The sequence below is a fragment of the Pongo abelii genome, chromosome 21, assembly GCF_028885655.2.
Source record: "Pongo abelii isolate AG06213 chromosome 21, NHGRI_mPonAbe1-v2.0_pri, whole genome shotgun sequence".
Classification (NCBI taxonomy): domain Eukaryota; kingdom Metazoa; phylum Chordata; class Mammalia; order Primates; family Hominidae; genus Pongo; species Pongo abelii.
In genome coordinates, this window is record NC_072006.2 from 33,312,798 (window position 1) to 33,326,921 (window position 14,124).

Sequence of the window (14,124 nt, forward strand, 5' to 3'; positions counted from 1 at the left end):
CCAAACAGCCCTGAAATTACCAAGGCACACAGTCTACTAAAGCCAATGGTCTGAGAGTTCTGGGTTCAGCCAAGATGATGTGACGTACAAAACAAAAGCTTTAGGTTTTTGATCACAATCGGATAGACCTCACTTCCCTTGTAATTATATAATTTATTTGCTTATATTACTCACAATCAAAGTAATACAGGTAGAACCAGTTTAGGGCAGATGTTTTTTGTTCTTTTCAAATCAGTTATTTCCCCTCTCATAATCCTCTATCTAGGTCATGGGCAGAGGCCATCTATGTAAAAATACTGCACAATGAAGCATCAATCTGAAGCCCAAGTCAATCCAGATGCTAAAGACCCACAAAAAGGAGAGCAAGAAATGTGTACTACAGGTAGAACCAGAAAGGAAAAGATTAAAAAGCCATCCAATTCCTTTTGCAAAGGCCAGATCAGAAAACACTGAAACTTCTGGTGGGGGAATAAAGGAAGAGGAAAGATGATTATTTTATATACAAAGTTAGTAACTATGGCAACCTAAGGAAAAAGAAAACAAGTCTGCAAAACAGACTATAATCTAAGTCCAGGTTATGAGAATCCAGGGAAAGAAAAAACGGTAAAAAAAAGAACCCAAAGTTTGTGAGTGGTTGGGGGAGACTGGACCTTCAGACTGAAGAGTTGCTCTGAGGAAGGAGCTAGACTCAGGAGATGCTACAGGAGGGGCTGTTTGTTGAGACGAAAATTCTGGACAGGAAGAAGTATTCTCAGAATCACACCCAGCAACAGTGGGTATGACAGAATGGAAAACTGGGAGTGCAGCTATTTGTCCCAGATACAAAAGTGTTATTATTTTTACGAGTCAAGGTCTCACTCTGTCACCCAGGCTGGAGTGCAGAGGTGTGACCATAGCTCACAGTAGCCTCCAACTCCTGTGCTCAAGTGGTCCTTCCGCCTTGGCTTCCCAACGTACTTCCAAAAGAAGTACTTTTGAGGCTGGGTGCAGTGGCCTCAATAGTCCCAGCTTCTCAATAGCACCTGGCCTCAAAAGTACTTCTTTGCGCAAGAAAGACCCCTGGACTTATTTCATGAGAAGCTGCAGCGTGTGCTTTCACACACGAACTCCTAGCTGCCCGGGAGAAAACAAACATGTCAGATTTCTAGTCCTTTACTCCAAGTAGACTGTCTAACAGGGTCTCAGCTACCTCATGACCAGATGGAAGGAGGGGACGTGGATGATGCCAGGCACTTGGAGGCATTTGGTGAAGTAACAGGAAAAACACAGACCAGGAAACAAAGAGTTTGGGTTTAGACCCCAACTCTGACCACTGCCTCACTGGGTGGATTCTTTGTTTCAAGGAAAACACAGGGAGACTGAGGTGTGATGAAAAGATGGCTAGAACCCTGGGCAAGTCCCTGAACCTCTCTGAGCCTCAGTCTTTTTGGTACCTCAGTCTTCGCATCTGTCAAATGAGAGAATGAAACTATACCACATGAGTACTGTGAATTAAGTCAGATATGAACTATATTTGGCAGAATGTAAGATCTTTTTGGGGAAATGAACCACTGACCATCACTAACATCATCATTCCCACTCAACCCCAACCAAATCCTTGGAAGTCACCGATTTCAATAATCCCAGTGCTGTAGGCCACACAAGTAAGTTTTTACATGTTAGGCAAAAGATGAAATTTAGATCTTAGAATGAAAGTATTTTATTCCATCTAAGACATCACACTTCTTAGGCTGTAACAGCTGAAACCCATGTTCTAGGCAGACCAGGCTATTCCTATTTGAAGTGAGCCCTCTCCCTAGGCCCGCTGCCCCCACAATCTCTGCAGGTACAATTGAAATGTGCACCTTAAGGCTAGCTGCAAAGCCAATCTATCTTATACTCATCTGATTTCCCAGTAACTTCCCTCTTCTGACCAGCCAAGGCCCTAGTTTCATATTTTTATTTTAGTTTTTATTAAATTATACCAGATATTCTGGTTAGCAATCTATGGCTTAACTCTTCTACTTAACCCTGAGAAATGCTGGCACATTCTGCAGATGTTTTGAGGTCGGGGGACTAGATTTCTTACTCAGTCTTCCGGCCTCCCCAGGGAGACCTGCAGTCATCTCCAAGGTGCCTGTGCATTTAGTAAGGGAAAGTAATCAAACTTTAGGGGATTACTGAACACAAGTTCCAAAAAGACACTAATTCCCAAAGAACCAAAGTCTCACTGTGGTCCACCAGTCAGAACAGGACTGATGGAGGGCAGGTGATCCATGGAGTTTCAGCTCAGGCCCATCTCACACTGGGCTCCCGACCCACCCACAACTGCAGGTATTTCCCCAGTTTCAGGATATATAATTGGAATAGACATATGCAGCAACCACTAAAATCCCCATGTGAAATTCAGTTTTTTGAGCTGAGAGGAACAAATAAAATTTACTTAAGTTTTATAATTCCCTTGTCTGGTATAATGTGACAGTTTTATAAGGTTAATAAAAGTTAAAAATTTAGCTTCCTTCCCAGAGAGGGAGAAAACAGGCAGGTTATTTGGAGATAGTAAGGATTTGAGGTAAATTAGCCTGTGAAAGCCTACTGGGTTGCAGGTACTATTTTAAAAGTTTATTATGTGAGCTGTCTCATCTTACCAGGCACCGTTTTACAGCTGGGGCAACTAAGACTGAGAAAGCCTTTAGAGTCTGCCCGAGGGCCCTACCATGAGTAACTGGGGAGGATAGGAGAGAACCCCCACAGCAAGTCCTCCCCCCAGACCATGCTGTCTCTCAGCTCACAGAAGGCTGAAAAGTGTACTTCAAGAGAGGCAGGCTTGCCTTTGGGGACAGTTTTACTACCTTTCCCTCAAGTCTGACAGTCAGGTGACCATAATATAAATTATGTATTTCAAAAGATATCCTATGCCACAGTTCACAGGGAGAGAAGATGCTTAAAGTAAACCCAAGAACAAAACCAAGCAGGTGTCTTGCATCTCATTAGTCATGGAAATTGATCAGTAGTGCTGAAGTTCCCAATAAAAACATGGCTTGCTTTGCTGAAAAACGTGAGGCCAGCAGGCTCAGCATAAGGACAAGCCAGTAGGAGCTTTGGAAAGACAGGCACTTCTGGAAAGAAATACAAAATGCTCTAGATTTTTACAAGCCTATCCTTAAGCCTTCTCCAGAAGTTAGATTTCCAGGTTTTAGTCAACGCCACTTAAACAATTTCTGAGCACGCATTGCTCTTGAGACAGAGGTGCGGTGAGATGAGGGGCATCCCTGCCCTTACATAGGCTTCTGGTCATTAGAAGCAGAATGACTACAGCTGTGAGAACCAGGAAGCGGGCCTGGATTTGCCAGAAGAGTCGGGAGAGAAGCTGGGATAAGAGGAAGGCAGGCTGAGAATAACTGCGAGAGGCCCTGCAGCTGCGTCTCCCAGGATGAGGGGAGTGGGAACAGGAGCACGTGGGTGTGCGCCAGGGACACGAGTAGTCTGGGTAATCACAGAAGAGTTTCTGTAGATGTGCCGGAATGAGGCTGGATGTCTTCTAAGGTGGATTTAGACTCCAAGAAATGGGAAGTGACTGAAAGTTCTTAATATATTTTATTTATTTACTTATTTTGAAATGGTCTAGCTCTGTTGCCCAGGCCAGAGTGCAGCCAATCACAGCTCACTGCTGCCTCTACCTTCTGGGCTCAAGGGAGCCTCCCGCCTCAGCCTCTCGAGTAGTGGGGACTACAGGCATGGGCCACCATGACCGGCTATTTTTTTCTATTTTTTGTAGAGACAGGGTCTCCTTATGTTGCCCAGGCTGGTCTTGAACTTCTGGGCTCAGGCAATCCTTCCACCTCAGCCTCCTTAAGTACTGGGTAATTACAGGCATGAGCCACCACGCCTGGCCATTGACGTATTTTAGAGATAAGTTGCTTACAGAATCTACAAGTCACCAATTTTAAGACACACCATTTAAGTAAGCCATATAGGCTGCTGACAACGCTACGGACACACCACTGACTAAGTCAACCGCTGATTTCAGAGACGTTGAAGTGTGAAAGAGCATATCTCGGACAATGAAACAAGTTCCTTATGGAGGCATGAGGGGTTGGCAATGGGAGACAGACTAGTGGCCGACCGCCTTATCAAGAGGCTCTGAAACCTGGTGAAGTGAGGGCTGGCAAGGGAGGAGGTGAGAAGAGGATGTGAAAGGTCTTAGAAGTTTAGGATAAATAAAATTTAATAACTTGTCACATAAGATGGAAAGGAAGAATTCAGAGAGTGCTCTGCCGTTCCTCTCTGGTTACTCGAAACTGCTATCTATTCAGATAATAATTACATTTCCTCTCACATGTGAGGAGACTCAGGAGCAAAAGATTAAGTAACTTGCCTAGTTGAGGGCAGGACCTTGAGTTTCCATAGCCTAGATTCTCAGCGGAAGCATTGTGACTGCCTGAGTGCCAGCAGCAAAATCGCACACCTGGATGTGCTAGTTCCCACAGCGGACTCTGATGCGTGCCCCCAAGAGTTTAATGTTCATCCAGTCCCTCGTGATGGTCCAACCACACAACATGCAGATCTGTCTTTCGACTAATTAGGACTTTGACTTACGTGCACTTCAGCAATACATACAGAAGTCTTAAAAATGCTCGATCCATTTGAAAGAAAAATCCCACTTGAGGAATTCATTCCAAAAGTGTCAAAAAGACACAAAACAAACAAGCCTCCCCACCCAACAAAAATACACACACCAAACACCAGAAACACTCAGAACTGGTATTCCATATAGAGTAAGTCAAAGTGGAGGACTGGAAAACAACTGTCCAAGAATGAGAATGAGTAACAGTTAAGTATGGTAATACCAATTGACTGAAAGTTTTAAAGGACCATATTATATTTCAACAAAAGTTTACTTAAAAAGCCAAAAGAGAAAGTCACCTAGCATGTAATAAGCAAGTTTTAATGTGAAGGGGGGAAAAAGGCGGAATATTAAAATTATAAAGTTATGTCTTAAGAAAAAGGATGAGGGAACCCCGAAAAATGAAGTTTGAATAAATTATGACTATAGCCATCCCTGTTTAATTAGGAGTTGTACATTAAAATATTTTAGTTAAAGAGCTGGCTCAGCCGAAGATCTGTCCTGAGAAGCTAAAGACACGGACCCATCCTGGCACATCTTCCCAAAGAAATACGAAAATGCGGACCAAGAATTGGTCCCATTCTCAATGATTTTGGGCTGTTACGTCATTATAAAGAGGCTGGGTACCATAGCAACACCACAGGGTGTGTCCAAAGTACTTCCTAAGTTTAACAGACATGTTCTGCTGGCTGCCAGGGCAAAACACAGTGTCCAAAAGAGGACAAGAGTAAACCCACCGGCCGGACAGGGGCTGTAAAGCCAGCCAGGCCTGGGGTCAACATTCCCTCTACTACCTGCCCCCGACCCCCCAATTACATAGCTATATGATCCTGGGCAAATTTCTTAGGACACTAAGAATCTGTTTAGTTTTTTATAAATTGAGAAGAAATACCTACATCACTGGACTGCTCTAAGGCTTAACTGTGACATACAAAGCACCTTGAATGGTGCCTGGACACTAGAGCAGAATGCTACTGCGTGCGAATTATGCTAATGTCTCTGGACACCACTGGCAGCTGTCCAATACAGTCACAAGGCAGCCTGTCAAGAACATGGACACTGGAAAGAGCATCTGGATGTAAACCTAGGCCCTGACCTTTCTCTAGTGTTGTGCTGGACAAGCAACTTGACCTTGATGGATATTGATTTTCTTGTCTGTAAGAACAAGTTATATAAACACCAACTTTACAGTGGCGATGATTAAATGAGAAAAGGAATATGAAAATACTACGAAACGCTAGCTATTACTACTTGGAACATTACAGGGGTTTGTTAATATGTAGAATCCACCGGCCAGGCAGAGAGTTGGGGTACCCCTAATCCATGGCAGTCCGTGCTCAAGTATCTCTCTCCATATGGATGGGCCTTGCCACACACCTAAGCCTCAGCTCTTGCCAGGGTTGTTTCTGATTTACCCTTTTACAACTCATCCTTCCTTTCCCCAGATTTAGTCCACATTCCTGGCAGCTGATTCACCCAGAGCACCTCTTACAGGCTGCAGTGAAGTAACATCTATTGTACTGTAACCATCTCTTCCGTTAGACTGGGCACTCACGGTGGAATGAAATCAAGTCTCTGGGTTCCCCACGGTATACTACATGCACACCTAGGTGGTCGATAAGAGGGTGAAATAAATCAAGATAAAAGTCATGAGCTGGAGAGGTGTAAAAAGACAAAGAACATAGAAAGTAGTAGTAGGGTATGCAGAATATGCAAGTTAAAGACAACTAGGTCAGGATCCAGAATTTAGAAGTCACTAAGGAGGGTTCCTAGCCCTACAGATACCAGCAAAGGCCACATTTGAGGTGCAAATGAGCAGACTACTTCAAGTTCTACTTAGGAAGCACTCCTCGAGAGTTTACACTATAAAAAGTCTTACCCAACGCAATCCCAATTAACCAAAGCTCTCAATTAAGGAAGGGCTGCTTCTATCTCCTGGGGCTGGTACCTAAAATCCCCAATGCACATAAAAAGCAGTCGGTCAGGAGCAAGAAGTCTGGGTGGTTGCCCCAAGTCATTCAAGAGTACAGCAGAGAGCAGGTGGTGTACCTGGCAGCTGAGACACACAGAAGGAACCAACAGAAATCAGCAGTGCCACAAGCACTGATCAATATACAACCAAAAACAAAGAGGAGCCATTAGTTTCTCTCTTTTTTTTTGGAGACAGTCTTGCTCTGTTGCCCAGGCTGGAGTGCATTGATGCGATAGCTCACTGCAACCTCTGCCTCCCGGGTTCAAGTGATTCTCCTGCTTCAGCCTCTCGAGTAGCTGGGACTACAGGCATCCGCCACCACGCCCGGCTAATTTTTTGTATTTTTAGTAGAGACAGGGTTTTACCACCTTGGCCAGGCTGGTCTCGACCTCCTGACCTGAGGTGATCCGCCCACCTCGGCCTCCCAAAGTGTTGGGATTACAGGCGTGAGCCACCGCACACGGCCTGAGCCATTAGTTTCTGAGTAAAATATGATTATGCCCATTTTACAATCAAGAAAAACAGAAGAACCTAGAACTTAAGGTACCTGTCCCAGCAGTACCCCACAGCGGTTAAGAAAGCATACTCAAGTTTGAATATCTGGCCTTGAATCCTGACTTGGTTACTTGCTTAGCTGTTTTACATTGAGCAATTTCACTAACCTTGGTACCGCAGTTGCCTCACCTGTAAAATGGAGATAATCACGGTACTGACTTCACCTGATACATAGCAACCTACAAGTTTCAGCTCTTATATACAGGGTGAAATTGGGATTAAAACCTTCTGACTCTGAGTCTAGCATTTTATTGTATTGTGTTAACTTGTATTTCCCCAATGCCAGCCAGCTGTCTGCCTCTAGACCTGGCGGCTCTCTACACTCTGAGACCCAAGCCATAGAAGAGGATTCAGAGTTGCTTTCTAAGGGCCGGGGAGGGAACGGCCTTGCTCTGCTCTGAAGGTTCCCTAGGCACTCGACAAGTTGGGGAAGTTTGTGGGCTGACAACCCATCTATTGCTAAGACCCTGATCTATCCTATACTATTATAGTTCCTCCCTCAGCTTCTTCCTTCCCCTGCTTCCCCAATGCCCCTAACTAAACTCCCAGAGAACTGTACTGTTTTCTAAGATGCTACCACTTGTGACCCTGCATTATGTTCATGTGCGCATGAGTCCTCTGCACACCTCGTGGAAAAAAACTCTGCATGGCCTCTTATAGTAGCCTGGCTCAAAGCCACTTGGTGTGCAGGCAAGATTACTTTCCAGGGCCTCGGTTCCCAGCCACCTAAAGGCATCGACATCAAACAATTGGTAAAGAAGAATTAGTGTCTTATCAAGTTGAGTGTAAGCTAGACTCCCAGCTCTTCCAAACTTCTAACTATTCTGTTATATGAGTCTTGAAAGTTTGTCCTGGATTAGTGTGTGTGAGTGTGTCCTCACTTGCTATTTGTCAGAAGAATCACTGTGTACCTTAGACAAAGCAACAGAATTTCTGACTGACAATGACTCAGACTTGCCTGCTGTCTAAGTGGCAGTAATCTTGAACTTTGTTTTAGGCACATTCAGGATAGGCATTCTCGCAATGGAAAACAAGGGGATAAAAGCAAACTGTTGATGGCTTCACCCCCTTCTCTTTATGTGAGAAGTATTTCAAAGTTAAAAACATAGGCACCAACCCTTCAACCAAATAATTTACAGGATTGTAAATGTGGTTTTAAAAAGCCTGGGAGGCTGGTTTGAGTGCTATCACTAACTCATTGCGGATAAAAGTTTTGTCCCTTTTCTGGGCTTCAGTTTACTTCCTTGTGAAACAGGCAGCCAGGTCACACATCTAAGACCTCTTTCTATTCCTCCAAAGCTTCTGCTGTCTTAATGCTCTGGGAAGGACGTGTTTGGTCTGTGCACAGAATGGAAGGAGACAATGCATTTAAGGCTATCAAACAAAATGGGGTAAGACCAAGAACAGCATTTCAAGACATTTCTCTTTTTGATACTGGATTATTTTATTGGCCAAATAGTGAAATGGACTCCCTTTGTCTCTTCGCCTATCCACAGTCCTAGGCACCCTACTTTCAAGCCCACCTTCTCCCTAACTCCTGATTCTCTTTCCTCTTAATTCTTGTACAAAGCCCTTGCTTATGAGTTGACTGGTCATTTCCTCCAGTGATCTCGAATAGCATTTAAGTCTTCTTCCAGTTCTCAAAACTTTTCAAATATAAGTTCCATTGGGGCAAGGGGCGGTGTGTTTTGCTTTGCTTTTTTTCTTTCCCTTCAAATACCACAGTAGGGACTCAGCATTAGGTTTAGTTGAGACTTCAAGGCAGATTCACACTTTTTGGCCTGTTCAAAATCATTCTGAGTTTTAGGAGGCAGGGCCAAGAGTGACTGAAAAGGACTTTTCTATTTAATGAGAGAGCTGAACCAGGTTATCTCTAGGATTCCTTCCAGCTTTAACATTACTGGGTAGTATTTGCATGCTGTAAACCCAAAGCCCCAGGACAGATCAAAATCCCTAAATTTTGGAATCCAGAATAAGGAAAGTTTAACTTGGAGTAATTTTGGTCTGTTTTCTATTTTAAGAAGCAAAAATGATTACCTATTTACTACTTGAAAAATCAACACATTGCAAGTCAGCTTAAATGTCATTTTCATAAGCAGAAACAACACACATTTTCTTCACTGCTCTGTCTCTGAGCCCTGAACACCGTAGAGGTTCAAATATTTTAAAGACTCCCAACAACTGAAAGGGACAAATCCAATCCAGTGTACGGCCTAAAGCAAAAGATTTCATTTTTCTAGGTCTTGGTTTTAGTTTGCGAAGGGAGGATGAAAACACCAGTGCTTCTGTCAACTTGGTGTGCCTGACAACACAGAAAACAAGGTGTGTTCTATGATGAAACAAGTTTGGGAAACTTGAGCAAGAACAATGTGAATCTTGAAGGGGTAAGGGTAGAAGAGTACAGAACATGGTGTGAACTTATATAAGGCACTGAATTCCTCCCTATGTGGAGCACTTGCTGACATTAACAGTTTGCACAGTGACCCTGTGTACCTAATGTCATAGGTACATACCCACTATCTTACAATAAAGGAATGCTCCTCACAGGGTTCAAACAATTTGCTCCATGTTTTGTGCAGTCAGTCCTGGGATGAGCCAGAGGGTCTAACCCCAAAGTCCATGGTACTAACCACTATGCTATGCTGCCATGGGGTCACTTTGGAATTTTGACAAATTCTTCAGGTGAGGAAAGTCTAATAGTATTTATATGTTGAGAGAGTAAGCAAGAGCTTCAAGCTGAGGTTGAAGGTTCGAGACTGGCATCAATGAACTGAGGACACAAAGAATAAACATTTGGCAAGGCAAATTCCCACATCCCAAGGCAATCTTGTAGTAGGAAGTCCAGACCATTCATTGGCAGTAAAGGAGAAGACTAAGAGAAGTCTGAGAATAGAAGGACTTCAAAATAAGTGATGCGCTCCTAGAATACAGGTAAGATAAACGAATCCCCTAGGGAGTCTTTTTTTTTTTTTTTTTTGAGACAGGGTCTTGCTCTGTCGCCCAGGTTATAGTGCCATTGCATAATGGCTCACTGTAGCCTCAACCTCCCAGGCTCAACTGATCCTCCCGCCTCTGCCTCTCAAGTAGCTGGGACTATAAGCCTGTGCCATCACGTCCGGCTATTTTTTTTTCTATTTTTTGTGGAGACCAGGGTCTCACTTTGTCGCCCAGGCTGTTCCCAAACTCCTGGGCTCAAGCCATCCTCCCGCCTCAGCCTCCCAAAGTGCTGGGATTACAGTCGTGAGCCATTGTGCCCTGTTGGAAGTCTTTTCAAAACAAAAACACTCACCCTGGGGAAAGGGTAGCCTTCTCAGAATGGATGGGGCAGGGATGGACTTTATAAAGTTAGACATCTATTTAAAGGACTCTAGATGATATTGATTCATGTTTCCAACTCCACTGTCAAACGACTGACTTGCAATGGGACAAAGCGTTCTCTTGGGAAAGACTTGGGGGATCTTTAAGTTGTGCAAAAGCTCCAAATAAGATTTTGGGAAACCACCCCCTCCAAACTCACCCCAAATCCTACCCACTCTTAAAAGTTCATCCTCAGGGTACGGAGAACAGCATTACGCCTTTGAAAGGATCCATACCTTGAATCAAGACAGATCTGGGTTCCCCGTCACTTAAGCTCTGAGAAATGTAAGGAAACCAGGAGTACAGTCTAACTTCCCTTTCAAGCGGATTAACCCTGATCAAGCCTTTGTTTGTTCACTTGTTCACTTCTAAGCCTTAGTTTATTTATAGAAAGAGGATAGAATTTACTTTTGAAGTTATTACCGAAAAATTACTTCAGCACTGAGACCACAGCTGGGACTCGGATTAGTAAACTTTCTTCCCCTGGATCCTCCTGCCTCAGAAAGTCTCCTCAAACTTTCTACCGCCCCTCTCCTCTCCGAGCAGACACTTAGCTACTGGTAGTATGAAAAAGGCTTGTGGGTACTGAGTAGTTAGGATGAACACATTCCCTAACTGCAGTTAAAACCCGGAAACTAAGATAATTAGTTCTTCCAGGACTGCAAGACCTCTTGCCTCAGTGAATCAATCCCATTTTCCTTTTAAGTAAAACCATTTCCCAGCCAGCCTCTGAGGTTAAGAAAAAGATTAAGAATGTAAAACGGAGGGAAAAGACGCTGGATGTTTTGTTATGTGACAGCTCTCAGGCCACCTGTGAGGGTTGTCAGCCTGCATCCCTCAGAGGACCAAGCCAGAAAACCGTCAGTTTGCTTGGCTGCCTGGGATGAAGGGCTGGGGGCCTCAAAGGAAAAGGCAGACGAGGAAGCCACAAGAGTTTGGGGGTTGGAGCTGGAGGGTGTCAGGAAACTTGGAACCAGACAGGGAGAGGGTGTGGGTGGGTCCAGTAAAGTTTTTCTTTTTGTTTGTTTTGGGAGGGAAAGAGAGAGGCCCTAGGGGGTGAAGAGGCTCCGCAGTTCTGCTACTAACTGAACCCAACCCCTCCTCCACTCCCCGACCGACCTTAAAAATAGAAGACGTTTAATAACCATAGCTCACAATTACTGAGCACCTATTAAGTTAATGGTTAGCACTTAAACGAGCTCTTGTTATGGAAATACCAGCCAACTTTAGGCCCAGGGACTGATCTTGGGACCTGAAAAGAGAGGGCCGAATGCCTGGGCCCAGGAAAAGAGGGTGTGTCAGGGCACAGGGTGACAGGAACCAGGTCTGAGGCCTACGAAGGCCGGGAACAGTGTGGGCCGAGCCGTCCGGAGAGCAGGGGGTCCAAGCCCTGCGTGGGTGGAAAGGCCTGCAGTACTCCTACCTTTGAGTGAGGTCTCCACCAGGCGCAGGTAAAGCTGCGAGCTCTTGTTGCCGTGACTCATGCGCTGGGCTAGCCCGTTGCGCTGCAGGACGCACTCCTCAAACTGCACGACGTTCTGGTGGCGCCGCTTGAGGCTGGTGAGGGCCCAGAATTCAGCCAGCGCCAGCTCCACGTTCTCGGGGGCGTCGCAGCGGATCTTCTTGACCGCCACCCGGGCCCCGCTGCGCCCGGCCACTGCCTCATAAACCACGCCGTAGCTGCCGCGCCCGATCTCCGCCAACAGGCTGTAGCGCGGCCGCGCTGATCCGCCACCACCCTCAGGCCGTCGCCGCGCCAGGAAGGCCTCGCCCGGGGCCTCGGCCGCCACCGGATCCATGGCCTGGGCCGCCGCCGCCGGCCTCAGCTTCGTGCTGGGCGCCCGCGGCACTGGGCTTCGCCTTTTCCGCTCCGGGCTTTGTGTACCTCTGCGGGCGCCGTCCTTCCCCGTTTCCATGGCTGCGGGCGGCGGGGGGAGCAGCAACGGCGCTGCCCGGGCCCCCCCTGCCTCATCCCTCCGTCCGGCCCTGGGACGCGGAGGAGCCGGACCTTGGATTGTGACCTGCGGGCGAAAGAATCGGTTAAACGGCCAGACCGAGGCGGGGAGGCCGGGAGCGTAGGCCGCGGGGCGTCCCACCTCCTCCTCCCCCGGCCGCCGCGGCCCCTTTAAGACGGAAGCCACCGCCGCTGATTGAACGGGGGAGGGGAGGGGAAAGCGGGAAAGACCGAACCACTGGGCAGCGGCTCAGAGGGGGAACCGGAAAGAAAAGCAGAAACTCTCCGCTCTCTCTATTAGCTTGTCATGTAGCGATAGGAAAAAGAAGAGCCAACAAGCTTCACGCCTTCTGAAAACCGCTTAGAGACGCAATTTGGCCGGCGGAAATCTTTTTCTTTGCTTGGCCCCCTCTGTGACGCTCCTCCCCGCGCCCCGCCTTGTGTTCGCCCGGGTGTAAACAGTCCATTGAATTAAGCCCTAGCGGAGCCCAGCGGACCGACCCAAGTCCCCGAGGGCGACGGGTAGAAGTGATTGGCTGAAAAGTTCGGCTTCTCGGAGCGCGACCGGCCAAGAACCCGATTTCCCTTCCCAAGCGCGGAGGCAGTGGCAGTAACTCCAGCCTCGGCGCTGGCCTTCAGTCCTCGAAAGGCGCCCTTACCTGGCCCGCGCACCTCCACTTCCGGGCGGCCCGTTTCCCCCCTGAAGCCCCTGCCTGGGGATGGTCCGCTCCGGGCCCGGGCTGCCTCCGGGACCTAGCAGCGCGGGAGGTGGTGGCCCGAGCCCGGCGTGCAGCGGATCCTTCTGCTGTCGCGGCGCTCGCTGGGGAGGCCTGGGCTCCTAGGCTCCCGTGGCTTTCCACGTGTTCGCGCCAGCTGAGCCCTTTACATAACCTCTTTACATAAGCTGCACCTCCCGCCGGCGCCCGGGCCAGCGGAGACTCCTGGTGGCCCATCCCCCGGGAGGCCAGCCGAGTGAATCCTGCACCGCCCGGTCCTGCAAAGGTCGACGGAACAGCCGCAGCCGAGCGCACCGGCACGCCTTGCCGGGATCCAATCACTGGCGAGAACACCCAGCCAACAAAAAATAGGCGCCAAATTCCCGTGATCCGCGGCGGGCTCCGGGTCTCCGCAGCGGCCCGCGCATCACTATCCCTTCTCGCCTGACCTGCGTGAAGACCAACCATCCGCAGTAGGCGCCTAATAAATACTGATTGGGTGATTGTCTTGGTCGTTTGATTCATAGCTCGGGCCTGGGAACCTCAGGGACTGGGTTGGAATCCCGACCTTCCCTTCTACCAGCCCAGTGATCTTGTGCAAATAAATCATTGACCCACCCTGAGCATCCGTTTCTCTAATGATCCTCTGCAAAGTGGATAGAATGGGCTTTAATTCTCAGGAATGATAGACCCAAATGAAATACCTAGATGGAGGCTAATTGGGTGTGGGGCTGAGTGTTAGTACTCAAAGCTCCCATTTAGGCACAGATTTTTGAATATTTTGTTCTGTATTTTGTATTCCATTGTAGGCCTAGTGGGTGTCCAGTGTTTGTTAACTGAATCTACAGATGTTTATTGAACACCCGTAATGTGCTAGGCACCATTCCAAGTCGCTGGGGAAAGAGCAATAGACAAGGCAGTTTCTGCCTTGGTTGAGGTGGGTTCTGTGCCACTGCAGGAGACA

At 47.2% G+C, this 14,124-nt stretch overlaps 1 protein-coding gene across 1 annotated transcript in view; it reads right to left on the reverse strand.

Moving 5' to 3' along the window:
* The window catches only part of STK35 (serine/threonine kinase 35), a 47,123-nt gene extending 33,345 nt beyond the window's left edge, over window positions 1-13,778 (reverse strand). The window contains exons 1-2 of the mRNA XM_002830120.4: window positions 13,104-13,778; window positions 11,914-12,511 (exon numbers count right to left, since the gene is read on the reverse strand). Coding sequence (XP_002830166.3) covers window positions 11,914-12,511; window positions 13,104-13,685 — 1,180 coding nt within the window. The 5' untranslated portion in view covers window positions 13,686-13,778. The remainder of the gene's footprint in view (window positions 1-11,913; window positions 12,512-13,103) is intronic.
* Window positions 13,779-14,124: the final 346 nt, after the last annotated feature.